The sequence below is a fragment of the Dendrobates tinctorius genome, unplaced genomic scaffold, assembly GCF_039654945.1.
Source record: "Dendrobates tinctorius isolate UK_male_01 unplaced genomic scaffold, ASM3965494v1 ptg000030l, whole genome shotgun sequence".
Lineage (NCBI taxonomy): Eukaryota > Metazoa > Chordata > Amphibia > Anura > Dendrobatidae > Dendrobates > Dendrobates tinctorius.
Window position 1 is genome coordinate 25,242,865 of NW_027361698.1, and position 27,887 is coordinate 25,270,751.

Below are 27,887 nucleotides of genomic sequence, written 5' to 3' on the forward strand. Positions count from 1 at the left end.
CACAGGACACGCAAACCGCGTAAAGGAAAGAGTGAGCTTTCCCTTTGGCAGACATACTTGCACAGGCTGAAGGCAGAGTAGAAGGAGGAGGAGGGTAACCTCTTCCCTGACAAGCAGCGTGGTTCTCCAAAACGGAGTTACACTCACCCACCGGCTCCTGTCTGCAGTACCCCTGCGTGGATGCGAGGCGTTAGGGCGGAAGTCTCTCCGGAACCTATATCGCGTGTCTCCGCATTCGCCGCCTGCCACCGCCGCGTCAGCGGGCGGGATTTCCGGCTACCACCGGAAGTCAGCGGGCGGGACTTCCGGCTACCTCCGGCCGCGCTCCGATACACGCGGCGTGCGGAGCCCGGGTCACCAGCGCCAACTTGCGGTGCGCTCCAGGAGCGGATCGCCCCATATATTAAAAAAGGTGAGCAGGACCATCCGCCGTGCGGCGGGGGGGGGGGGGGGGGGGGTGCTCTGTCGGTTTTACTCGCGGCCTCTTCCCCCTGTACCGGATCCCCCGCTCCCGCTCTCACCTGCGCCTCCGATTCAGCCCCCTGGACTCACAACCAAGGGGTGGACGGGGCCTCCATACTGCTGTAGTAGGAGAGGAACAACGTGGAGGCTGACCACTGGTTCTGCTCACACGCGCCTGATGAAGTTGTGGGGAAACCGAGTCCTCTAATCAGGACGCGTTGCCCCTCTTTCGTTAAAAAATAGATGTCTGGAAAAAAGTCCCAGATGTGTCCCTCGGTGCGGGAGAGGACACGTGGAGGGTTACTCACACGTGGTCGCCCGTTGGTGATTTGGGGAGATCGGATCCTCTCTATAGGATCCGTCGCCCCTATCTTATCTTCATAGAAAAAAGGGAAGGGAAAAAAAAAAAAAAAAAAAAAAAATCTAGTCTGGAACTCCAGACTGCGTGTGCCTCCATCAGACACTAAGCAAAAACTGAGTTACGCCCGGCCTAGGGGCGAGGGTGTATGCGGCGGAGGAGGAGCTAACTCTTTTTTTGTACACTTAGTGTCGGCCTCCAGACGGCAGAAGCACACACCCACAGTCTCTGTGTCCCCCAATGAGACGAAGGAGAAATCTCGGCTTATGCACGAGTATATACGATAAGCAGAGAAAACTTACTGTGGAGGTCTACTGTTAATGTTGCTGGACTCCATGTGCAAGTTTGAGAGTTGAGTTCCTTTGAAGACCGACAGGAATTACCCTCTCCTCAGACTCCCAACAACAGTGAATAAGTTCATAAACCTTAGTCTGATCGTGCCAAGTTCAGGTAATCCTAGAGTTGGTTAGTGTGGTGTACATGTAAGCTCACACAAAATGGTAGTCAATGTGGAAGTGCACATAACTGCAGTATGTGCTCCAGCGCTTGTAATGACAGACTGCGCTTCTACACTGGTCGTCTGAACTTGGCCTAATACTAAATGATGATGTCCAAGCAGAGCAGTGGTACTATAGTTTAAAATATTATACAAGAAACACAATAAGAAAGTGGGCACATACTGAACCAGCATCCATGAGAAAGGCACCATCCCTCTCAAGTTTCTCGACAGATAAGTGCTGAAGCTGTGGCTGTGGGACAACCAAGTCATTAACAAGAATAGCCCCCTGCAAAAGAAATCATGAAACACAAATCATTATCCTTATCTAATGTCCTGGATGAAAAAATAAATTATAGCAGATTTTAGTCATTTCTAAAGTAGATTATACTCGGAAATTACACCATTGCTACCAACAATTAGAAAGAGAATACTTGTATAGCATTTTAAATTTTATGTTGAGTATTATAACTATACATTGTAAAGGCAAGACCAAAGATAATGAGAAAAGAAAGGTACCCTGCAGTCCATGCTATATCTGGGATATATAGTCAAAGCCGAAAGTGTTGGCACCCTTGATATCGTTCCAGAAAATGAATTACCTTATTTTACGCATTATAAGACACACTTTTTTCCCCCCAAAATTTGAGGGGGAAATGGGGATGCGTCTTATAATGCGTATTTAACCTTACCAGTACCGTTGCTGCATGCTCGGATGAGGGGGTGCCCAGCACTGCTGCCCGATGCTGCGGGGGGTGGGCTTTGTCGACATTTCGTGAAAGGCCAGGCCCCCCGCAGTTCTGTGGTTTCCTCTGCGGTGGACTCTGGGTAAATGGCCGCTGAGGGGGCGGCGCATGCGCAAAATGTCGGCAGAGCCCCCGCAGCGCCGGACCCCACCGGGCAGCTGCGCCGGACACCCCCTCATCCCGGCCTGCAGCATCACCCCACTCCTGCCTCCTCCAGCAGTGACCCTGGGAACCCTGCTTCACCGCAGCAACCACTCCCGATGTGCAATAAGACGCATGAATTATAAGAAGCACCACCATTTTATAAAATTTTTTTTTTCCTATTTTTGTCGTCAAAATTTGGGGTGCGTATTATAATCCGGAGTGTCTAATAATCCGGAAAATACGGTATGTCTCCCAGAAAATAAATTATTGCAATTACCGTACATAGTCATACCACACAAAAATATTGATAAATAACATTTCCCACATGTCTCCCTTACATCAGCACCATTTTTAAAACGCTAACTTATTTTGTTAGCTTTTTAGGCGGTTTAAAAATGTAGCAGTATTTTTTCAAAGAAATTTAAAAAACTTATTTTTTTGAGGGACCTATCCAGGTTTGAAGTGACTTTGGGGGTGTTTTATATTGGAAAACCCCAAACGTGATACCATTTAAAAAAACAACACCCCCTGGCATACTGAACACTACTTTCAGGTAGCTTATTTAACCCTTCAGGTGATTCTCAGGAATTAATGCAAAGTGGTATAGCAGGAATGAAAAAGTGTTTTTATTTTTACCATCTAAATGTCGCTAACTTCTTATCTCTAAGGCCATGAACTCCTTATGGCAAACCTCAGGACCACACAATCATTATCTCGGTGTGTCAATTAGATTACACGGTGTTCCAAATTATTATGCAAATGATATTTTTCTTTGATTTTCCTAAATAGTCGGTACAAATGACAGTCAGTCTAATAAAAGTCATCACCCGTTAGAGCATGCATCGAATTTTATTGAAGAAACCTCCCAATGATAACAGTATAATCTCCAAAATGAATAAAAACTCAAATTGCACTGTTCCAAATTATTGGGCACAGTAGAATTTCTAAACATTTGATCTGTTTTAAAGAACTGAAAATGTTCATTTGTGGAATTTGCAGCATTAGGAGGTCACATGCACTGAACAAAAAGGATATTTTGGAGTTAAATAGCTTAACAGGCCAAGTTACATGCTAACATAGGAACCCTTCTGTGATGTCACCTTCACAATTCTTGCATCCATTGAAATTGTGAGTTTTTGGAGAGTTTCTGCTTGTACTTCTTTGCATGAAGTCAGAATAGCCTCCCAGAGCTGCTGTTTGGATGTGAGCTGCCTCCCACCCTCATAGATCTTTTGCTTGATGATACTCCAAAGGTTCTCCATAGGGTTGAGGTCAGGGGAAGATGGTGGCCACACCATGAGTTTATCTCCTTTTATGCCTATAGCAGTCAATGACTCAGAGGTATTCTTTGCAGCATGAGATGGTGCATTGTCATGCATGAAGATGATTTTGCTCCTGAAGGCACGTTTCTGCTTTTTATACCATGGAAGATTGTTGTCAGTCAGAAACACTATATACTTTGCAGAGGTCATTTTCACACCTTCAGGAACCTTAAAGAGCCCTACCAGCTGTTCCCCATGATCCAGGCCCAAAACATGACTCCTCCACCTCCTTGCTGACATCGCAGCCTTGTTGGGACATAGTGGCCATCCACCACCCATCCACTACTCCATCCATCTGGACCATCCAGGGTTGCTCGACACTCATCAGTAAACAAGACTGTTTGAAAATTAGTCTTCATGTATGTCTGGGCCCACTGCAACCATTTCTGCTTGTGAACACTGCTTTGGAGTGGCCGAATAGTAGATCTATGCACCACAGCAAGCCTTTGAAGGATCCTACACCTTGAGGCTCGAGGGACTCCAGAGGCACCAGGAGCTTTAAATATCTGTTTGCTGGTTTGTAATGGCTTTTTAGCAGCCACTCTCTTAATCCAATGAACTTGCCTGGCAGAAACCTTCCTCATTCTGCCTTTATCAGCACAAACAAGTCTGTGCTCAGAATCAACCACAAATCTCTTAACAATACAATGATCACGTTTAAATTTTTGGGAAATATCTAATGTTTTCATCTCTTGACCAAGGCATTGCACTATTTGATGCTTTTCAGCAGCAGATAGATCCTTTTTCTTTCCTAAATTCCTTGAAACCTGTGCCCTGCTTAATAATGTGGAACATCATTCTTAAGTAGTTTTCCTTTAATTGAGCTCACCTAGTAAACTAATTATCACAGGCATTTGAGATTGATTTCAGTGATCCAAAGAGCCCTGATACACAATACCATCTATGAGTTTATTTGAAAAACAAAAAATAACATCTTTATGACACTTAAATCCAATTTGCATAATAATTTGGAACACGGTGTAAAGCGGAAGCCCCCACAATCTATTAACTGTTTATTTGATGTAGTCACTTTTGACAGCAGCAACTAAGGGGTTAAACAGATATGGATGGTGCCAACACTGATTGTGATGCAGCAAGTTGTCAGCTATAGTGTACAGCCGACAGCTGCTGGATTGTCACCTGTATGGGGATGATATTCTCTTATATCTCAGGTCAGTAAAAAGATGTATTGGCTGTCATTAAGATGTTAAGTTGAGAATTCCAACAATTTTGTCCAGTCCATTTTTAGAGTTTTGTTTGAAACTACGTCCAATTTGCCTTTTTTCCCTCTGTTTTATTGTGTTGTTCCAATATACACAAAGGAAATAAATATGTATAATTGCAAACATTTTCTGGGAAAAAAAAACTTAAGGGGTGCCAACATTTTTGGCCATGACTATACAGTGGGGAAATAAGTATTTGATACACTGTTGATTTTGCAAGTTTTCCCACCTACAAAGAATGGAGAGTGGTGCAATTTTTAATCGCAGGTACACTTCACCTGTGAGAGACAGAATCTAAAAATAAAAATCAGATAATCACATTATATGAATTTTAAATAATTAAATTGCATTTTATTGCATGAAATAAGTATTTGATCACCTACCAACCAGTAACAATTCTGGCTCTCACAGACCTTTTTGTTTTTCTTTAAGGCTATGTGTACACGTTGCAGATTCACCTGCGTTTTTTTCCGCGCGGATCCGCAGGTAAAGTGACCTGCGGTTTTCCTGCGGATTAGCCTGAGGGTTCACACAACTACTATGTTAAAGGTGTGAAACCGCTGCGGAATCCGCTCAAACAATCGACATGCTGCGGTTTGTAAACTGCAACAAAACCGCGCGGAAAAAACTGCATCATGAGCACAGCGGATTTGAAAGTCCATAGGGTAACATGGTACTGTACCATGTCTGCGGAACTGCTGCGTTTTCGCAGGGCCAAAACCGCTGCGGAAACGCAGCAGAATCCACAACGTGTGCACATAACCTTAGAATCCCTCCTACTCTGCACTAATTACCTGTATTAATTGTACCTGTTTGAACTCGTTACCTGTATAGAAAACTCCTGTCAACATAATTAATCAATTACACTCCACCTTTCCACCATGGCCAAAGCTAAAGAACTGTCTAATGACACCAGGGACAAAATTGAAGACCTACATAAAGCTGGGATGGGCTACAGGACAACAGGCAAGCAGCTTGGCAAGAAGGCAACAACTACTGGTGCAATTATTAGAAAATGGAAGAAACACAAGGTGACTGTGAAGCTGTGTGCCCACGTTGCGTTTAAGCGTTTTTGCAGCGCTTTTAGACAAGCGTTTCTGCCGCGTAACTGCTTAAGAAAAGCATCCAATGTAAAAACGCAGCATGTTCATTAATTTCTGCACACATTCAATTGTATTGCAAAAACGCGTAGGAACACGCATGCGAAAACGCTTACAAAAGCGCTTTATAAAACGCATGCTTTTTCCCGGGACGAGGGTGTGCGTTTCCGCTCAGGAATATTCTGCATGAAAAACGCTACGTGGGCACATAGCCTCAATCTTCCTCAGTCTGAGGCTTCATGCTAGATCTCGCCTTGTGGGGTAAGGATGATTCTGAGAAAGACCAGGAATCAGCCCGAACTACAAGGGAGAACCTGGTCACTGACCTGAAGAAAGCTGGGACCACAGTGTCAAACATTACGGTGAGTAACACACTACGCTGTCATAAATTAAAATCCTTTACGGCATGCAAGGTCCCCCTGCTCACACCAGCACCAGACCCGTTTGAAGTTTGCCAATGACCATCTGGATTATCCATAGGAGGCATGGGAGAAGGTCATGTGGTCAAATGAGAACAAAATAGAACTTTTTGATCAACTCCATACGCCATGTTTGGAGGAAGAAGAATGAGTACAACCCCAAGAATACCGTCCCAACTGTGAAGCATGGTGGGGGAAACATCATACTTTGGGAGTAATTTTTTGCAAACGGGGCAGGACGACTAAACCGTATTGGAGGGAGGATGGATGGGGTCATGTATCGCAAGATTTTGGCCAACAATCTCCTTCCCTCAGTAAGAGCACTGAAGATGGGTCGTGGTTGGGTCTTCCCACATGACAATGACCCGAAACACACAACCAGGGCGACTAAGGAGTGGCTCCGTAAGAAGCATTTCAAGGTCCTTGAGTGTCCAGACCTGAACCCAATAAAAAAAATCTTTGGAGGGAGCTGAAACACCATGTTGTACAGCGACAGCCGTGACACCTGAAAAATCTGGAGAAGATCTGTATGTAGTGGACAAAAATCTGCTGCAGTGTGTGCAAACTTTGTCAAGCACTATGAATGTTTAACCTCTGTAATTACAAACAAAGGTTTCTGTACCAAATATTAAGTTCTTTTATTCTATATTATCAAATACTTATTTCATGCAATAAAATGAAAATTATATAAAAATCATACAATGTGATTTTCTGGAACTTTTTTTCTTTAAGATTCTGTCTCTCATAGATGAAGTGTACCGACGATTAAAATTACAGATCTCCATTCTTTGTTGGTTGGAAAACTTGCAAAATCGGCAGTGTATCAAATACTTATTGGTAATGGGAGCAATACTGCCCATAACGACTGATAAGGTCACAGACTAGTTTATAGTGCGCACACATTTCTCCCACCGAGCTGTGAAAAAGCTATTTGACTTCAGAGGTACTAGAAAAGTAAAGAAAACAGCGTAAAGAACATTTATGACTAGAACGAGACAATAGTAATTACACGAGAGGCAACCACTATCTCTGCAGAGTCCCAATGCCTGTCCTCAAATTGTCTACTATCTCATGCAGATGCTTCCCTACCTCATCAGTAAGCCTGTCTACTCGGTACAGGCTCGGGTGAATCATTTTCATTTGGTAAAGCAACGGCTGATATTTCATCTGGCACATTGCAAAGACGCGGTCATCCAGTCGTGTACAGGTGCCAGTCCTGAAGGCTTTCTGTGGAGACGATACAAATAAAATTATTCTTTTCAATTGCTATCAAGCCACATTAACAATGTGTCAAAGATGACGAAGGCAATCAGAGCTTTCCAGCTCCTGAATCCCATTATCTGGAGTGATGTGCCACATGGAACACCACAGCGGGAACGCCAGCAGAGCCGCCAGCGTAAAACAAACCAGATCTCATGCATACGTCATGAGGCGGCTAGGAAATTGTAAGGAATTATAAACATTTCATAGGTTAAAGTATACAGCATTGGGTTCTATAAATCCTGGCTGGCACATGGGGGAGAGGAGGAAGGAGTAGTAAAAGCGGTGGAAGAGACACAAAGGTATCGGACATATGGCTGGTGCAGAGCGCTCCATCTCTAGAAATAGCACAGGATGTGCTTGAATCAGTCTCAGTGACTTGTGACAAAGACCGGGGACAGATGAAAACGTCCTATACCTTACTGTTGCTTCTATTTGATTGATTTTATATGTACCCTATTGGATTTGCATATATTGAATAAAAACACCTTGCAATTGATGCCTTGTGAGTACAGTGGATATTTTTTATAAGGGCATATTAGGCTAACAAACTATTTCCCTGGCACCTCGCTTAATCCTTTCTGAGCGCAGACCAATTTTTTCCCACTAAGCTATATGCAAACACTGGCTGTAATGCAGGTTACATTTCATACATTCATACGCGTTTGTGTAGAACAGTCACAGCAGTTTGCACCTATTGACACGTTAGGAGGAATTGGTCATTGTTTTCTGTGGCGGTGAATGTCTCCTTTTCTGATGGAGCACTTCTCCCATCAACCAAAGGCTGTTTTTTAATTAGTGCTGGATGCTACCTGCCCTTTCAATTCAGAGGCTTTGGAGGAGAGGCCATGTTTGATAGAAATGGTTGCCTTGTGGTGGCTGGTGGGCACACAGATTTGTGTACTAATTGTGTTCAATTTGTGCACTAAGTACCTTCATTTGTTTTTCTTACATGAAAAATAAAAATGTCAGTATAACATAAACCTAAGGGTTTTCGAAAACAGCTTACTGAAAAATGGCAGCGCTTGGAAGACACGAGTCAGCCTTTTTTTATATACCCTTTCAAGTGAATGAACGAGCGTAATCTGAGTTCACCCTCATCTCAAGAGCTTCAGGAAACTATCACAAGTAAACTGCATTAGATACTTTTTCGGCTCACGGCTGCGCTGGAGGCCTCTGTGGCAGATTCGGCCAAAAATACCAAAGACTGCTTTGGTTGTAACATGTTTTCACTCACCTGCTTAAGAAGAGCCAAAATATATAAGGGGAAAAGTTTCAGAGAACTGGGCGCAATGAGAGTGGACTGCTGTAGGTTTGAAAGTGTAGACTTGTAGGAGGACAGTGAATCTACCACTGCGTTCACCAAGGCATCTCTAGCATCAGAAAGACTGGATGTAACTGACCGGTCTACAGCTGCAAAGAGATAGAGAGAGGATGAAGAAAAGCAAATGTCAGGCAGACGCTGTAGGTACTGACCGGTATTCAACCACCTCAGCAGAGCCATTCAAATAGCACCATTCATGGAAGTGAAACACAACATAGTGTAATGTTCCAGAGGTGAATATGCTCCAGATATACTCACAATACTAAATATCTATTTTATAACCTTTATGACATCCAATATAAAATAGATACAACCTAAAAAATATGTCCTTAACCCCTTAACGATCAGAGTTATTTTTGTTTTTACATTTTACTTTTTTTGCTCCCCTTCGTTTCAGAGCCATAACTTTTTTATTTTTTGGTCAAAATGGCCATGTGAAAGCTTGTTTTTTTGCAAGACAAGTTGTACTTTTGAACAACATCATTGGTTTTAACATATTGTGTACTGGAAAAAGGGAAAAAAAATAATTCAAGTGCGGAGAAACTGCAATTCCACAGTTTTTTTTTTTTTCTTCTTCTATACAGTGTTCACTAAATGCTAAAACTGACCTGCCATTATGATTCTTCAGGTCATTACGAGTTCAGACACCAAAACATGTCTAGGTTCTTTTTTTCCAAGTGGTAAAAAAAAAAATCTCAATCCCCCTCCCCCCCCAACAACAACAAAAAAAAGTTGCGCCACTTTCTGATACCGGTAGCGTCTCCATTTTTCGTGATCTCGAGTTGGGTTACCATTTTGGTGCAGATTCGATCTTTTGATTGCCCGTTATTGCACTTTAATGAAACTATGCGTTTCGACTACTTCTCGTTACGCCATTTAATGAGAAGGTTAATTCTCTTTAATATTGATAGATCAGGTGATGCCAAATGTGTGTATATTAGATTTTATTGCTTTATTTTGAATGGGGCGAAAAGGGGGTGATTTGAACTTTTATATATATTTTTTTTTTTTAAACTTTTTTTTTTTTAAACTTTTGGTATATTTCAATACTCTCCACGGGAGACTAGAAGCTGCACTACTTTGATCGCCTCTGCTAAATGCACACTTGCTATGACAACCACAGAGATCTGCTGGAGACCTCATACCAACCCATTGGTGACCCGCGATCATGTGACGGAGTCAGTAATAGGTGGGATTTCCGGCGCGCTTGCCGGAAGCATGAGTTAAAAGGGAATCTGTCACCCCTTTTTTCGAATATGAGCTACCGGACCCGCCATCAGGGGCTTATCTACAGCATTCGGGGGGCGGTCCGATGGGTGTCGCGGTCCGGCACCTCCCATCTTACGATGCCGTCCTCTTCTTTCCTTCCTGTTGTGGCTCCTGCGCAGCTGCACTGCTCTGCCCTGTTGAGGGCAGAGCAGAGTCCTGCATTCGCAGGCACCGGGAGAGGTCCAGCACCTGCGCACTGCAGTATTCTGCTCTGCCATGACAGGAAGGAAAGAAGAGGACGGCATCGTAAGATGGGAGGCGCTGGACCGGACTGCGACACCCATCGGACTGGACCGCCCCCCCCTGGTGAGTATAATCTAACTCTTGTTTCTTATCTTTCAGGTTACATCAGGAGCTTATCTACAGCATTACAGAATGCTGTAGATAAGCCCCTGATGGCGGTGCCAGCAGCTCATATTTGAAAAAAGAGGTGACAGATTCCCTTTAAATGACGCTGCCCAAGATTGACAGTGACATTTAACTAGTTAACAGCAGCAGGTGGATTGCAATTCCACCCGCGGCTGTTGCGGGCACATGTCAGCTGTATATATCAACTGTCATGTGAACGGAAAGGTGCGGGCTCCGGCGCTGAGCCGTGATATTAGGCCCGATGTCGGAAAGGGTTTAAAGGGGTATTCTCAAGTTGTCCCTTAAGCAGCTAAGAGCAGTGCAGTTTCTTTACTTCCTTTCTTCTAGCATGGCGGGCTGTCCTCCTTGAGTGCGATATGGTGAAGCGAAAAACTATAAAGCTCAGCACAACGTCTGCTGTAACATTCAGCTAGCAATGGTTTGCTAAATGTCTACACTTATCACTGTATTTACAGCGATAAGAAGACATTTACACAAGCACACAACTGTGGACAGGGAGAGCAGAGAGCTGACTTGCTCTGAAAGCTATTCAGGTTATGATACAAGTTAGAGGAAGGTGAGCAGAAACTGCCGTTTAGAAAGTAATGATGTGGAGAGAGCTTGCGAGTATGTTAAAGCAAACATGTCATCAGGATGTTGCATTGTCAGGTCGGCGCGGTCATACTGATAAAAATGATACCTGGGTTGATGAAATCTGCCTTGTGGTTGTTGCTTAATCAGTATTTGCAGTTTTCAGTTAATGAGATTCTGCTCTGGAGCACCAGAATCTCATTAATTGAAAACTACAAATTGGATTAAACAGCAACCACAAGGCAGATTTCATCAACCCAGGTATAATTTTAATTTGTATAACAGTGCCAACCTGTCTTTTACTTAGCAAAATCTTGATGACAGGTTCACTATAAGAGTTAAGGCAGTGGAGGCCAGTTTCCATGGAAACAAGTTGTACACTACAAGATAAAATCTTTTATTTCAGGAGAATGACAATCAGGTAGAAAAGCAAGTCAATTGCAAACTTGCTTATTTTTATGCTGTCAAATTAGAGAAATGTAAGAACACCCCTTTAAAAAAAGAGAAAAGAATATACCGTATATATGTGGAAAATATCCTTCTATTAAACTATATGTACACACATCATAGTAATGACATCCTTACACCAATTCCATCTCAAATACTTTACCATCATTTGCTATTAAGCAGATATTTTATAACTATGACATATGCTGCATCTTAATGGCATAACGGGGTCAAATTGAGAAATTTCTTTTAACATTCCTAATTCCGCTCACTAAGCGAGTCCTGGTTATGTCAAAAAAGCTGTGCAAAAGCAGCACATGCTTTTGCAGGTTAGTAGTATTGTGCCTTAATCTTCAGAAATTAAGAAATATTATAAAAATATAACAAACGTAAGAGTGTATAAGTATGTATACATATATGCAAACAGCCTTCTACAGAGAGAACGAGGACTAAACTCTAGTGCTACCTATTGGATGTAGCAATCTTAAAAGTCAATGTCAACCCTTTAAAAGTGCCATGCCACAGGACGTGGGCTAAAAAGCCAAAACAGACATTCCATTTGCAAACACATGATTTGTGGTGTTTGCCCCTAATCAGTGCAAAGCAGGAGAACCGATTTGTCTAGTTGAGAGGCCTCTGACAGGGAGTTTAAGGGGTTCAGTTTATCCCTTTGCGTGTGTAGCAGTGTGCATGTATTATATATGTATGCACACAAACACGTGTATCTGTGTGCATCCATGTGTGTACAGTGCGTGTGTGTATATTTATTTGCAGTCATACTGACATTATAAAGTGCAGTTATGGCTCCATATTATTATTATATATACTTTACATACAAGAAGCTTTGCTGACAGTTTTGAAAAACATCTACATTCTGATTAAGAAATGCAAAGATCTTACCCATGTTTGCCAACAAACAAGCAGTAGCCTGAACATCAACTCCTGCAAACACATCAGGTAGCGAATTCACCACGGGCAGGCACAAGGTGTGCACACGTATCCTCCGCTGGCCTGCATGCAAGGAACAGATCAAGACTGCATTACATTTAAAGGGGATCCTCTGAACCCATTCTACCCTCCCTCAAACAGATGATAGGTGTGTGCTAGTTCTTGGTACAGTGTTAGTAGATAGAAAAATCCCCCCAAAAGCCCCGAGAAAGCACTACCTTTGCTAGACGTGTAGAGAAGGGCCACTTGACAACATGCCAAGGAGCTGTCCGTCAGACTTTCTTCTAAAGACATCTGCACTGCAAATCCAGAATCCTCACTGATGTTGGCAAGTGATAACAGGTCCGTTGACCGCACAAAAAAATTTCCATGGAAAGTATGTATTGAGAGGCCTAAAACAGAACAAACTTGTGTAACACGACATATACTACACCAGCAAAGCCACAATGACATGTACCTCGCTTACTACTATACAATGGCTTTGTGCTAACAAACTGGACATGCAGAGTGAGAGCATGATGTGCGAGCATCTAGTGGGGAAGACGCCACTTTTATTATTTCCCTATAGTAACCGGAGCTATGGAAATCAGATTTAGATGCCAAATAACACGTCACAAAGGAGGAGCATTACTGGTATCCACATCCAAGGCAAATCTAGCCTTGAGGAAGCAGGCAATTTTAGAAAGAAGTAATGTTCTTCTCTCCTGGCAGAACTAACTTTTCATTTTCCAGACACCTGGAGCCTAAAAATGTTTTATGGTGGATATATCTTAAAAATCAGAGTATAGGACATAAGAATGTACCAAATTACTTAGTAAGGTCACCGGAATGAGTACCCAATTTTTAGATAAATCGTACAACACAACCTTTATTAATAATGTTTAGAAGGAGAGATATATATATGTACATTTTTTAAATATATATGTGAATAGCTGGCCGCACTATTCCTCCCCATCTGGCAGCGCCTTATCTTCCCTCTGAATTTCCAGCAGCCAGATCATTCTCTCTGCTGACATCTGTTGGGGGGAGAGTCGAGAGGCCCCATAAGCATTAAATCAGCTGGTTCGGTCCAACAGTTGCTCGCTGTGTAATACATTTTTGTATAGTTCTAGTCATTAAATGGCTTAGTAATGGCAGATTTGTTTTCTGCCTGATCCCCATAGGATATATCCAGTGCTAAGATATATACATTTATGACTCCAGAAAAACACATCCGGGTCAGTTTTTAGTATACACCAATATTTTTGTATAACTTGTTTAACCTCTTCCGATTTATTGTCAAAGGTGTCTATAATTCTGATCTGAGATTTAGGAAAAATCACCATGGACCTGAAATTACTTGTATTGAAAGGTAACTTCAAATCTCAGAGAGATAGTAGAGTTTGGGAGTATAAACTTATGACAACCTTTGACACACTCAGTGCAGGAATGAATGTGTGGCGTGGATGTCTTTTTACATCAATTAAGGAATTTGCTCTTCAGATCGTGTGGGGGCATCACAACACGGAACCAGACCCCAATCAGAGGACAGTAAAACATTCACACTCCTTATCTACTAACTGTTCCAATATTTATGGACACAAGTGTTTATCATTCTCCCATAATGACAGTTCTGTGCTGTGTTGTGTATAAATATGTGATTCTTCAAATTTTGTGTTATTCTATGCCTGATGAAGAGACCTGAGTAGTCTCAAAAGCTGCAATTTGTTACCATCTTTTCAGTTAGCCATTAAAAGATATCAACCACTGAAGTCTGAGATTTCAAAGCTATACCTTTTCTTTAACAATGATGTCCTGTAGGTGACCTTATCTCTGAGTTCCCATCTGTGACTTAAGGCCCCGTTACACATAATGATGTCACAGCGATCCCACCAACGATCCGACATGGATGGGATCGCTAGTACATCGTTGGGCTGATAGCTGGTGAGCTGTCAATTTCAAATGCTGAAAGTGCAAATTTTGCAAATATATTTTGAGGGCGAATACCTTTTCTAGCACTAGTACAGGTAAAATCTACCAATGCAGACACTTCTCTAACTGCAAGATGGCTGGGGTAGTGTATTTATTTCAATGCATCTGTCCCACTGATCACATAGGGAAGACTAAACGAGAACTACAGAGGAGAGTGGGGGAGCACTTGGGGAATATTAATAATGCCTGGGATACCCCTATTTCTAGATAAGGGAGAGATGTACATGGTGGGGATTTGGACTGTTTCCACCATATATAGAGAGAGAGAGAGAAAAAGAGAGAGAAAGAGAGAGAGAAAAAGAGAGAGAGAAAAAGAGAGAGAGAAAAAGAGAGAGAGAAAAAGAGAGAGAGAAAAAGAGAGAGAGAGAAAGAGAGAGAGAGAAAGAGAAAAAGAGAGAAAGAGAAAAAGAGAGAGAAAGAGAAAAAGAGAGAGAAAAAGAGAGAGAAAAAGAGAGAGAAAAAGAGAGAGAAAAAGAGAGAGAAAAAGAGAGAGAAAAAGAGAGAGAAAAAGAGAGAGAAAAAGAGAGAGAAAAAGAAAGAGAAAAAGAAAGAGAAAAAGAAAGAGAGGAAAAGAAAGAGAGGAAAAGAAAGAGAGGAAAAGAAAGAGAGGAAAAGAAAGAGAGGAAAAGAAAGAGAGGAAAAGAAAGAGAGGAAAAGAAAGAGAGGAAAAGAAAGAGAGGAAAAGAAAGAGAGGAAAAGAAAGAGAGGAAAAGAAAGAGAGGAAAAGAAAGAGAGGAAAAGAAAGAGGAAAAGAAAGAGAGGAAAAGAAAGAGAGGAAAAGAAAGAGAGGAAAAGAAAGAGAGGAAAAGAAAGAGAGGAAAAGAAAGAGAGGAAAAGAAAGAGAGGAAAAGAAAGAGAGGAAAAGAAAGAGAGGAAAAGAAAGAGAGGAAAAGAAAGAGAGGAAAAGAAAGAGAGGAAAAGAAAGAGAGGAAAAGAAAGAGAGGAAAAGAAAGAGAGGAAAAGAAAGAGAGGAAAAGAAAGAGAGGAAAAGAAAGAGAGGAAAAGAAAGAGAGGAAAAGAAAGAGAGGAAAAGAAAGAGAGGAAAAGAAAGAGAGGAAAAGAAAGAGAGGAAAAGAAAGAGAGGAAAAGAAAGAGAGGAAAAGAAAGAGAGGAAAAGAAAGAGAGGAAAAGAAAGAGAGGAAAAGAAAGAGAGGAAAAGAAAGAGAGGAAAAGAAAGAGAGGAAAAGAAAGAGAGGAAAAGAAAGAGACGAAAAGAAAGAGAGGAAAAGAAAGAAAAAGAGAGAAAAAGAAAGAAAGAGAGAAAGAAAGAGAGAGAGAAAGAAAGAGAGAAAGAAAGAAAGAAAGAAAGAAAGAAAGAAAGAAATTGGGACCGTCTGATCCTACAAAAAGAGGCCAAATGGATCTACTGCATGAAAAATGTATGCCCAAATGGTCTCAATGATCAGCTGCAGTTTGGCTGCTTTCTGTGACCCTACACTTTTTCCTATTAGCATTATTGGGTTGGTCACTCTTTTCCCTGTGTTTATGACCCATGAGAGAAACCCGCTATAGAGGCCCAATGACCCGGATAAGTGTTGGCCTAAATTAAATTATGTAATTATGCTTATTGGAAATTGCTATATTTGACTCTTGTATACTATTTTGAGATTTATAGGTTATTTATTATTAACCTCGGCATCCCACAGGGATACGGTAACCATGATGAGGAGCCAAGGAAAAAAGCAACATCCAAATATCATCAAAGGGCAAGACAGGTCCCTAAGAGCCAGCTCAATGGGAAGAATAAAATCCGCGCCATCAATACATATGCCCTGCAAGTTATCAGATACCCTGCTGGCATTGTGTGCTGGCCAAAAGAAGAGATGGAAGCTGCAGATGTGAAGACACGAAAGCTCCTCACAATGCATGGAAGTCTCCACCCTAGTACCCAAAGATTGTATACCAACTGTGTGACATAGCTGGCATCTACCGTGTGTGGCGGAAGCTTAACTTCTGGGCCCTCTCCGCACTCAGAGACGCCAGTGCTGACATACATGTACATCATGTTGTGTTACAGGGATAAAAGATTAAAGGAAGCTTGCTTTAAGTATTTATCACCTATCCACAGGAAAGGTACTCGGAGTCCAAAATTCATGTTAAACCCTTACACCCTAGACAAAGAACAGAAGCCTAGTGATAAATACCTTTAGTACAGCGAATTCTCATTACCGCTTCAAAACCAATCTTCCTAGTAAGATAATGATCCAGATCTTGCTTTAGTTTCTCAGCTTGAGCTGGGTTGTGCTTATGATGGAACGATGGATAGTAACAGATGCATCCAGCAGAGTACTTGGACATGCAGGCTGAAAAACACAATAGCATAATATTGCTGAATTTTTCCATCATTATCTGAGAAGAAATATAAAGCCTGCAACTAAATTAGTATGTAACAAAGATGTTGCCATTGCATTAAAGTTCTGCAATTTCTGGATGAACCCTAACGCTATGTTCACATGTAGCGCTTTCACAGCATTATTTCTGCAGCCAAAACTTGCTCTCTAGGCAGTAAAAACAATTGCATGCCAGACACAGGCTTTGCTGCTTTTTTGGGGAGCCGATTTGTTTACCGTACATGTCAAATAAATTTAAGTTTTATTCACCAAAAAGGCAGCAAGAAACATTGCAAAAATGCATCAAAGCCTGTTTGCTGTTTTTTTTGCAGCACTTTTAAAAATTTGCAGCATGTCAATTCTTTCAGCATTTTTTTTTTTTTTTTAAACGCTGCAGTTCTTAAATTCGTGAGTATGCGTGCCCCAACCCTTAAATGTAAGGAGGGAGCACAGACACAGCTTAAGTCTTCTCTCTAATCTTGTCCTTCCATTGTTACCCACTCCTGGCCTTTCTTTTAAAAAAAAAAAAAAAACAAACAAAAAAAAAAAAAAAAAACAGAAACCGTACTAAGACAGTATGTGTGAATTCAGCTTTAGACGCAGCTGTCAGTGATTTTTCAGATACGCAAAAAAATTAAAAAAAAACCTGTCCGAGTGCCATCAGTGTACAGTCAGTGTGTCAATTTTTACCAACAGTTTCATTGGGAATTTTTTCAAATGAAAAAAATTAATAAAACGTAAAGTTCTCCTACAATATTTATCATGGAGAGCACATGGATGCCACCATGATTTGTAGGGATTATTGTTATTAATTTTTATAGCGCCATTTATTCCATGGCACTTTACATGTGAAAAAAGGGGCATACAGTACCATAGACAAGCACAATAAACATGAGCAACACAAGACGCACACAAGTACAGAAGGAGAGAGGACCCTTCCCACGAGGGCTCACATTCTACAGGGGATGGGTGAGGATACACTAGGAGAGGGTAGAGATGGTCGTGCGGCGGTTCAGTAGACTGAGAATCACTGCAGGTTGTAGGCTTGCCGGAAGAGGTGGGTCTTCAGGTTCCTTTTGAAGGTTTTCCGTAGGTGAAAGTCTGATGTGTTGGGGTAGAGAGTTCCAGAGTATGGGGGGAAGCACGGGAGAAGTCTTGTATGCGGTCGTGGGAAGAAGAAATAGTAGAGAAGGAGATCTTTAGAGGATCGAAGATAGCGTGTAGGTAAATACCGGGAGACCATGTCTCAGATGTATGGAGGAGACAGGTTGTGTATGGCTTTGTATGTTATAGTTAGGGTTTTGAACTGGAGTCCCTGAACAATAGGAAGCCAGTGAAGGGCCTGGCATAGAGAGGATGGGGAATAACAGGGAGACAGGTGGATTAGTTACGCAGCAGAGTTAAGGATAGATTGGAGTGGGGCAAGAGTGCCAGAGAGTAGAAGGTTGCAATAGTCGAGGCGGGAGATGATGAGGGCGTGCACGAGTGTTTTTGCAATTTCTTGGTCAAGGAATATATGGATCCGGGAAATGTTTTTGAGTTAGAGTTGGCAGGAGGAGAGGGGTTATTTTGATTTGTGACTTGAATCAGACAGGTCTCTGTAATTTTTTTTTGAAGGCACACGGTTCACCACAAAACATGGAGATGTGACCAGCCCAATAGATTATAAAGGGTATGTGCTCTATAAGTGAAAACTACAGAAAGAACACGTAATGAAAAACAGATGTCTGAATGGGGCCTTAAAAGGTGTGGCAGGCTCTGTGAACAGAACATATATCTTTTGATCTGCCAACAAAATATGCAAACTGTCTCTTGAGAGAGGAGAAGGACTTGAACTCTAGTGCCACCTATTAGAAGTAGCAATCCTACAAGTCAATATCAACCCTTTATTGAGCCTTGCAATATTACTTAGGATAAAACAAAAACCAGAATCCCAATTTGCAGACACAGTGTCTCAGGGGTATTGCTCCTTGTCAGTGCAGAGTATGAAGATCTGATTTGGCTTGGGTGAGAGGTTAAGACTGAAATCTAGAAGATAAGGTTTCTATTTGAGGAGAGTGACAAGCCAGGTCTAGCATGCCAGTATGAGGATACTTAAATGTCTTGCTTGCTTCTCTGGGAAATTACCGTATATACTCGCTTATAAGCCGAGATTTTCAGCCCATAATTTGGGCTGAAAGTCCCCCCTCTCGGCTTATACGCGAGTCATATAGCCAGGGGGTAGGAGGAGGAGGGGGAGCGGGGTTGTCACATCATACTTACCCCCCCGGCGTGGTCTCTGCAGCCCCCCAGCTTGTCCCGGTCTCCTTTCCTTCCTACAGCGGTCACATGGTACCACTCATTAAAGTCATGAATATGCGCATATTTATGACTTGAGCGGTACCACGTGACCACTGAAGGAAGAGAGACCGTGAGAGAACAGGGCTAGAGAGATCGCGCCAGGGGAAGGAAAGTATATGCAGTATTCACCTGTCCTGGTTCCAATGCTGCTCGCCGCTGTCTGCCCGCCGGGTCCCTCTGTCAGTGACGTTCAGATAGGAGAGGGCGCGATGACGTAGTCAGTGCGCGCCCTCTACCTGACCCGGCGGGTAGACAGCAGCGAGCAGCATTGGAACCAGGACAGGTGAATATCTCAGGTGCCGAGTTCTGAGCCAGCGACGACATCTGTCCCCCATAGCGCGCCGGTGTCCGCCTGCTCAGCACACCGGCACCTGGCCCCCAGCGACGAGGTGAGTATGTAATATTTTTTTTATACCTGCAGTAGCGGCAGCAATATATGGGGGCATAATCTATGGGGCAGCAAATGGAGGCATATTCAGTGGGGCATCTTATGGAGGCAGCATATGGAAGCATACTCAAAGGAGCATCTTATGGGGCAGCATATGGGGGCATATTCTATGGAGCATCTTATGGGGCATAATCTAAGGAACGTCTTATGGGGCATAATCTATGGAACGTCTTATGGGGCCATAACCTTTATGGAGCAGCATATTGGGCATGTTATTCTATGGAGCATCTTATGGGGCCATTATTAACCTTTGTGTATCATTATATGGGGAATATTTTGTATGAAGCATCTTATGGGGCCCATCATGAACTGTATGGAACATTATATGGGGCTCCTGATTCAATATGGCTGTTCAAAAACACAACCTACTGATGTCTCAATTAATGTTACTTTTATTGGTATTTATTTTTATTTTTGAAATTTACCAGTAGCTGCTGCATTTTCCACCCTAGACTTATACGCGAGTCAATAAGTTTTCCCAGTTTTTTGTGGCAAAATTAAGGGGGTCGGCATATACACGGGTCGGCTTATACACAAGTATATACGGTAAATATGCAAATTATCTCTTCAGAGAGGAAGAGGATTTGAACTCTATGCCACCTATTGGACGTAGCAATCCTACAAGTCAATATCGACCCTTTAACGAGCCTTGCAAAGTCATATTGCAAGGCTCGCTAAAGGGTCGATATTGACTTTTAGGATCGCTGCTTCCAATAGGTGGCACAGAGTTCAAGTCCTCTTCCTCTCTGAAGAGACAATTTACATATTTAATTTCCTAGAGGAGCATGCAAGACGTTTAAGTCTCCTTATACTGGAGTGTAAAACCTGGCATGTCACAAGGAGAAACCTTCCGAGACTTCAGCATAAGTCCTTTGTATAAAATCGGTAGGGGTCAAACTTCCCACACCTCCACTGATCAGTTGAATAAATGTCCCAAAGTGCAATGGAAAAGCAAATAATGAAGGAGAGCTTGCAGTACCATTCTGTGCCATTTCTAAATGTACAGAGTTGGTAGAAATGTGATTCAGTGCCCACCATAATTTACAAAAAAAAAAAAAAAGCACTAAGTGAGCGTCCACCACACTGCTCCTAACAGGCCGTGGTTAAGGTCTGAGTGGACTGAAACGTTGGCCATCTTGTAAAGTGCTGTATTCCTAAACAGGAGATGCTGACAGATAAATATTTTCTTCACTGCAATCAAGGAGTGCCATGCTCTTTCTTATCTTCTTCTGCAGTGCTGATTACTGGGGGTTGTTGGGAGTCTGATCCCCACAGATCTGATATTGAAGCCTCAATCCAAAGAATAGTTCATCAATAATAAAGTCAGGGATTACCCCCTTTACCAGTGTATTCTTTCACAATCACAAATAGAAGAATAGAAACATAAAACGGCTACATGTTGACCAACCTAGAGATGCCAGGTCAGAGTACTGTGAACTTAGAAGAAACAAGTCCACAGCAATTTGTTGTCCGGAGCAATCCAAAGCTAACTTCTTATAGAAATCTGTGGCGGGGCCCAAGTGCTGTATTCCCTGAAAAACACACAGGAATATATTATAACAAAGAAGTACCACCTTAAAGAGAAGCAATTTTATAAACCATCCATGGACATTGTACCTTTAAGCTGGATCTTTGGTTTGGATCTTCTCTAGACTGTAAAAGTCCAGCTCCTAAGGACGGCAGCTGGGTCTGGAATACTGATATTCTTCCTCCAGTAGGAGACATCAATTTAAAAGCTCCCTGAAGAGCGGGACCAAGAGCACTGTGCGTTTCCCTTGTGCTAGTAAACATGCCAGGTAAGGCGGTCAACAGATCTTTGATCAGCTAGGAAGAAAAACACGCTTGGGCTCAGTTCACACTTACGTTGCAGATTCTGCATTTTTTGACAAGAATTGTAGCGGCGCTGAATGGAACTCTATTTTCACTGACAGACAAAACAGCCATACCTGACAAACCCCACAAGAAGTAAATGGGGGCAGTCACTGCTGGTAGCCATCATGTCATGGATTCATTAATGTGTCAAGATTTCATTTATGACACAAACAGAATAAATTTGAACAAAGCTTACAAAACCACATGTATGTGCTATACTAGGGCATGTATGCATGTGCTATAGCGGAAAACATGATTAGGGTACGCAATGTTTACATGTGCGGCAGGTTTGTTGCAGACATTACTGGCACTGCCTCATTTATTTGAACAGGGTTTGGAACAATATCCCTATTCATATGTATGGGGCTGGCTGCTAGTGGCAGAGATGTCTGCATAAATGCAATAGTGTCAAAGTCATAAAAGGAAGAGACCTATAACGATATCCAACCGTCATTAACCTTTTAACCCCGTCATGACTTGCCTATGCAACATCAATAGTAAAAGATAGAATGTTAAAAATAATAATAATAAAAAAAAAAATGAAAAAAAAAAAAATAAAAAAAATAAATAAAATCGGGATATACTTACCCTCTGTCGGCCCCCGGAGTCCTCCCGCTCGTCATTGGCGCTGGCATCAACTTCCATTCCCAGGGATGCATTGTGCGAATGACCTCTGATGACGTAGCGGTCTCGCTTTATAAACGCATAGTTGGCACACAGCCTTAATGCGACCAGCTTCCTCTGCCTGTAGACACGTCGCGCATCTGCCGCCAGGATCAGCCGAATGATTTACTGCGATTGCAGTAAATCAGACCACCGTACAGCGTACACAGTATGTGTATGTGTCACAACGGTGTTCCGCAGTTTCCATATTGAGACACACATCACTTGGGTGTCCCAATATGGCGGTCAGAGAACTTCCGCCGCTTGGAATTCTGGGATCTGGATACATCTGGACGGAACAGGATGTGAAGACATTACAAGGTAATTATATAACAGGATTTTGGTTGCTTACCATAAAAACTGTTTCTTGGAGCCTTCATTGGGGGACACAGGAACCATGGGTGTATGCTGCTGCCACTATGTACATAAAAAAAGTTAGCTCCTCCTCTGCAGTATACACCCCACCGACTGGCAGCAAGCTAATCCGTTAGTGAGAAAGCAGGACGAGAACAACATGATAGAAATAACAAACAGACAACTCAACTGTAAGGCTTTCTCATTTTTACCAAATAAAACGCTCAAAAGAAGCTTCCCATTCATTTTAATGAATTCCGCACTTTCTGTGCATATTCGTGGAAAAAAACGCAGCATGCTCATTAATTTCGCGGAAAATTCCGCATTTCTAGCTATTTTCTATGTGACAGGGACCGCGCCGGAAAAAAAGTACTAAAAACGCGCAGAAAACTCAGAAAAAAAAATGCGCGTTTTCTGGGAAGGAGTCAGGTTTTCAAGCAGAAATTTTCTGCATACGTGTGCACATAGCTTAACAATAGCACACAGAAGAAAGAACAGGAGTTGTAAAGAAAACATGGGAGGGTGCTGTGTCCCCCAGTGAAGGCTCAGAGAAACAGATTTTACGGTAAGCAACCAAAATCCTGTTTTCTCTATCGCTTCATTGGGGGACACAGGAGTCGTGGGATGTCTTAAAGCAGTCCCTGGGGAGGGAAACAGCAGAAAACTCCATTCAGGTAGGAGAACTCACCAATGCCGCCTGCAAGATCCTTCGGCCTAGGCTGGCGTCCGCCAAAGCGTACATCTGGATGGAATACCAGGCTGCCACTTTGCAGAGTTGTAGGGCAGATGCCCCATGGTGTACCGCCCAGGAGGTGCCCACTGCCCGGGTAGGGTGAGCCTCAATCCCAGGGGGAGGCACTCTGTTCTTAACCTGGTAAGCCTCCAAAATTGCTGTCCTGATCCAGCACGCAATCATAGCCTTGGAGGCCAGCGTGCCTCACCATCTGGAATGACAAATAGGAGATCAGACTTCATAAAGGAAGCTGTCCTAGCCAGATAGATCCTCAATGCCCTCACCAGGTCTAGCCTGTTCAATGAGAGCTCCAGAGGATGAGACGCAGCCAGACAGAAGGAAGGGAGGACAATATACTCATTCAAGTGAAAAGTGGAAACCACTTTGGGAAGGAAAGAAGGCGGAGGCCGCTCACCACCTTATCCTGGTGAAGAACCAAGAAGGGGGGGGGCGACAGGAAAGAGGTGCCAATTCAGAGACGCGTCTGATGGAAGTGATAGCTACAAGAAACGCCATCTTCCAGGACAGAATGGACAGAGGGACCTCTCTGAGAGGCTCAAAGGGAGCACTCCACATGACCTCCAGAACAAGATTGAGGTCCCAGGGGTCCACGGGATTCCGGTACAGGGGAGCCGCATGCGCCACTCCCTGAAGGAAAGTTCTGACTTGAGAACGAAAGGCTAAGGACTTCTGAAAGAGGATAGAGGGGGCTGATACCTGCGCTTTTAGAGAACTGAGGGCAAGGCCAGCATCAAGTTCAGCCTGGAGAAAAATCAAAATGGAGGGAAGTGATTAAGTCATTGGTGGAATGTCACTGGCCTTACACCAGCGGAAATAGGCCTTCCAGGTCCGATAATAAATCCTAGAAGATGACGGCTTCCTAGCCTGGATCATGGTGCGTATCACTAGATCTGAGAAACCGGACGCTCTTAGAACCGCAGTTTAAACAGCCACGCCGTCAAATTGAGCGACCGAGAACTCTGGTGGCAGATCGGTCCTTGTGACAGAAGATCTGGCCTGTCTGGGAGCTTCCAAGGGGCGTCCGCCAGAAGATTGACGATCTCTGCGAACCAAGACCTTCTGGGCCAATCTGATACGATCAGAATGACTGGCACCCCTTCCGCTTTGATTTTCTTCAATAGCCTGGGAAGAATTGGAAAGGGAGGAAACAGGTAGGGAAGTGCGAATTGCGACCAAGGAATGGCCACAGTATCGGTGTCCACCGCGAGAGGGTCAGGGAACCTGGAGACGAACCGTGGAACCTTCCTGTTCAGCCGGGAGGCCATGCGGTCCACGTCCGGAGTTCACCATCGAAGACAGATCTGATGGAAGACCTCCTGATGCAGGGACCACTCTCCTGACGCAAGACCCTCGCAGCTGAGAAAATCGGCGGACCAGTTGTCCACACAAGGAATATGCACTGCGGAGATTACCAGAACCGTCGTCTCCGCCCAGAGAAGGATCCTGGATACCTCGGCCATCGCCAGGGGACTCCTGGTCCCTCCTTGGTGATTGACGTATGCCACTGCTGTGGCATTGTCTGTCTGAATCCTGACCGGCAGACCATTGAGAAGCGTTTCCCAGTGACGGAGGGAGAAAAGGATGGCCCTGATTTCTAGGATGTTGATTAGCAGAGAGGACTCTTGCGCTGACCAACATCCCTGAACCATCAGATGGCGAAAAACCGCCCCCCAGCCCAGAAGGCTGGCATCCGTCGTTACAACCTGCCAATGGACGGGAAGGAAGGACCGGCCGTGGAGGATGAGGGGCCACCAGTTGAAAGACTGATGGACTCTGAAAGGGAGATGAAGTGGACGATCCAGCCACAGGACAGACTTGTCCCACTGCGGAAGGATAGCCTGCTGAAGAGGTCTCGAGTGGAATTGTGAAAAGGGGATTGCTTCCGAGGCTACTACTATTCCGCCCAGGACCTTCATTGCTGAGCGAAAGGAAGGAAGCTGAGGGCCTTGCAGAGAACGAAGTCCCTGCTGGAGGATTGCTCTCTTCTCTTTGGGGAGAAAACCTTCGCTTGACGAGTATCAAACAGCATGCCCAGGAAGACAAGGCACCGAGTTGGAACAAGGCAAGACTTTCTGTTGACTAGCCACCAGAACTGGGCCAGGGAGTCAAGGACGATGGACAGACTTTCCTGGGTCAGAGAGAGACGGAGCCTTGATGAGGATGTCGTCGAGGTATGGGATAGTACTAGGCCCCTGATCCTCAAAATGGCCATCAATGCCGCCATGATCTTTGTGAAGCGGTCGCGAGTCCCAAAGCAGGGCAACAACCTGGAAGTGGTTTCTTTGTACTGTGAAACGCAGGAATCTCTGGTGAGCTGTGCAAATCGGAACGTGGAGGTAGGCATCTTGGATGCCTATGGAGCACAGAAATTCCTGCGTCTCCATGGAAGCAATTACTGAGCGGAGGGACTCAATCCTGAAATGTCACAGGCGGACTCTCTTGTTCAGAAACTTGAGATCCAGAATGGGCCGAACCGCGCCGCCTTTCTTTGGCACAACAAACAGGTTTGATTAGAAACCTGTGAAGTGTTCTCGTTTCGGTACAGGAACGATAACCCCCGAGCTGAGAAAGGAGGCGATGGACGAAAAAAAACAAACCCGAAACCAGAGCAGGATCCTTTGGGAGACGGGATTCGAAGAACCGATCTCGGGGAAGCGAAGTGAACTCTATCTTGTATCCTGAGGATACTACCACACTGACCCATGCGTCCTCCACCGAGGAAAAACAGGAGACGACCACCTAGTTTGGGAGATACTCTGGGCTCTGGACCAGAGTCATGCCGAGGAAGATCTGCCAGGTCTGGGCCTGGTGGACCTACCGTGGGAGCTATGAAGATGCCAGGAAGGAGTGGGCCTGAAAGAAGGCTTCTTCCTGACCTGGCGGGTCTGTGACGTGCGCTGACCGGCGGAATCTTCCGTCACCGTGAAACGGCGAAAGGAACGGAACTGCCGCTTTATAGAAGGCCTGCGAGGTTTGGACTGAGGAAGAAGGGAACTCGTGCCACCAGTTGCCTCTTTAATGATCTGATCCAACATGGAGCCAACCAGGTGGTCTCCCTGGAAGGGTAGGCAGGTAAGCGACTTCTTGGACAAAAGGTCCGCTTGCCATGCTTTGAGCCAAATGTTTCTCTGGATGGCCACCATATTGCTGGATGCCTGAGCAGTGCAGGACACGGAATCCAGGGAGGCAGATACGAAATATTTCCCTGCACAGGAAATCTGGTCTGCAAGGTCGGCAAGTTCCCGCAATGATGCCCTTTCGAAGTTGATTGGCTATGGCCTTTGAGACCCAGGTAGAGGCATAGAGGCAAAGGCCGGGCATAATGAGGAAGCCGCAGCTTCAAAGGCTGATTTTGCCAGCGATTCTATGATTCTATCGTTGGAATCCTTGAGGGACACTGCATTAGAAAGTGGGAGGACCGTGTTTGTGGACAGTCTGGAGACTGGCGGGTCCACAGCAGGGGAAACCGTCCAGTTAGCGGTGAGCTCAGGGGAGAAGGGGTATAGGATGCAGAGGCGCTTCCCTCTGCTAAGTGAAGAAGCCCTGATGTCCAAAAAGCCCAGATCTCTTTGGGGACCCTGGAGCTCATGCCCCCTGGAGCGACGCCATCCCCAAACGCTGCAGAAAAAAGGTATGTCCGGTGGAAATAAAGGGGGCATACCCTCAGAAAAACATTTTTTTTTCTTTCTTCCAATCTTCTTTTTGCGGCGGCTCCAGCCGCCTTGAGGGTCTTCCAATCTTCTTTCTGGTGGTGGTGGGGGGGGGGGGGTGACTGGGGAGAGAAGACGGTAACTCCCAATACTCTGAAGGTCAGACGTCCGGGATCCACTTGAGGGTGTTCCGCGAGACGTCCACGTTTCCTCAAACCGACAGGCTCTGGTGGGCGAGTGGGTAGGGGAACAAAGGCAGGACAGGGTCACCTGAACATGCTTCTGTGCTGGGGCTCTGGTACTGCCGGGAAGACATATGAGGATACGGGGTGGCAGTACACTCCATACTCAGTCTCTGAGTGGGAGTCCAGTAGTGACCATTCACACTGTATCCCTCTGGAAACCTGAAAAGGAACGATGCACATTAGGTAGATATGAGTCTCCAGAGAGACCCGTGTTCACCTCCTACTGACACGAAGCTAAAACTGATTAGCTTGCTGCCAGATGGTGGGGTGTATACTGCAGAGGAGGAGCTAACTTTTTAATGTGCATAGAGTCAGCCTCCTAGTGGCAGAAGCGTACACCCATGGTTCCTGTGTCCCCCAATGAAGCGATAGAGAAATATAGATTTTTTTCAACTACAACTGGGGCATCTATAAAAGCCAAGTCAAATTTTGCGTCAGCGCAATGTGGGGTGTCCCATCTCCAAACATCATGGGTAACTTGCATATTACACTATTTATTTGCAGCTTCTTTCTATATCCATAGCAGCTGTCTCATGTTTTTTCACTTTCTGACCTTACTGTGAATTTGCAAAACTCATGTGTCTAAGTAGATGAACTACTTGTTCATCTATACTTGCCACTTATTAACTATGTATGTACCAGCAGTATTTGGTGGTATAAGTTCAAATGGATGATATTCTATATGGATGGGCCCACCTTCTCTTTGTTCCTACCTTCACAAAAGACCTCTTTTTACTGTGATGTGATTTATCATCATGTTTTTCTAATAAACTTTGGCTTTTACTCCATTTGGTGGTTTATGG

At 44.0% G+C, this 27,887-nt stretch overlaps 1 protein-coding gene across 3 annotated transcripts in view; it reads right to left on the minus strand.

Annotated features, from left to right (window-relative positions):
- Nucleotides 1–27,887, minus strand: part of SEC24B (SEC24 homolog B, COPII coat complex component) — a 162,302-nt gene that overhangs the window by 31,313 nt on the left and 103,102 nt on the right. For all 3 annotated transcript variants that reach the window (XM_073571976.1, XM_073571975.1, XM_073571977.1), the window contains 8 exons: nucleotides 21,164–21,370; nucleotides 20,955–21,078; nucleotides 16,573–16,731; nucleotides 12,676–12,849; nucleotides 12,410–12,520; nucleotides 8,768–8,943; nucleotides 7,360–7,497; nucleotides 1,501–1,605 (listed from right to left, as the gene is read on the minus strand). In XM_073571976.1, the coding sequence (XP_073428077.1) occupies nucleotides 1,501–1,605; nucleotides 7,360–7,497; nucleotides 8,768–8,943; nucleotides 12,410–12,520; nucleotides 12,676–12,849; nucleotides 16,573–16,731; nucleotides 20,955–21,078; nucleotides 21,164–21,370 (1,194 nt within the window). The remainder of the gene's footprint in view (nucleotides 1–1,500; nucleotides 1,606–7,359; nucleotides 7,498–8,767; nucleotides 8,944–12,409; nucleotides 12,521–12,675; nucleotides 12,850–16,572; nucleotides 16,732–20,954; nucleotides 21,079–21,163; nucleotides 21,371–27,887) is intronic.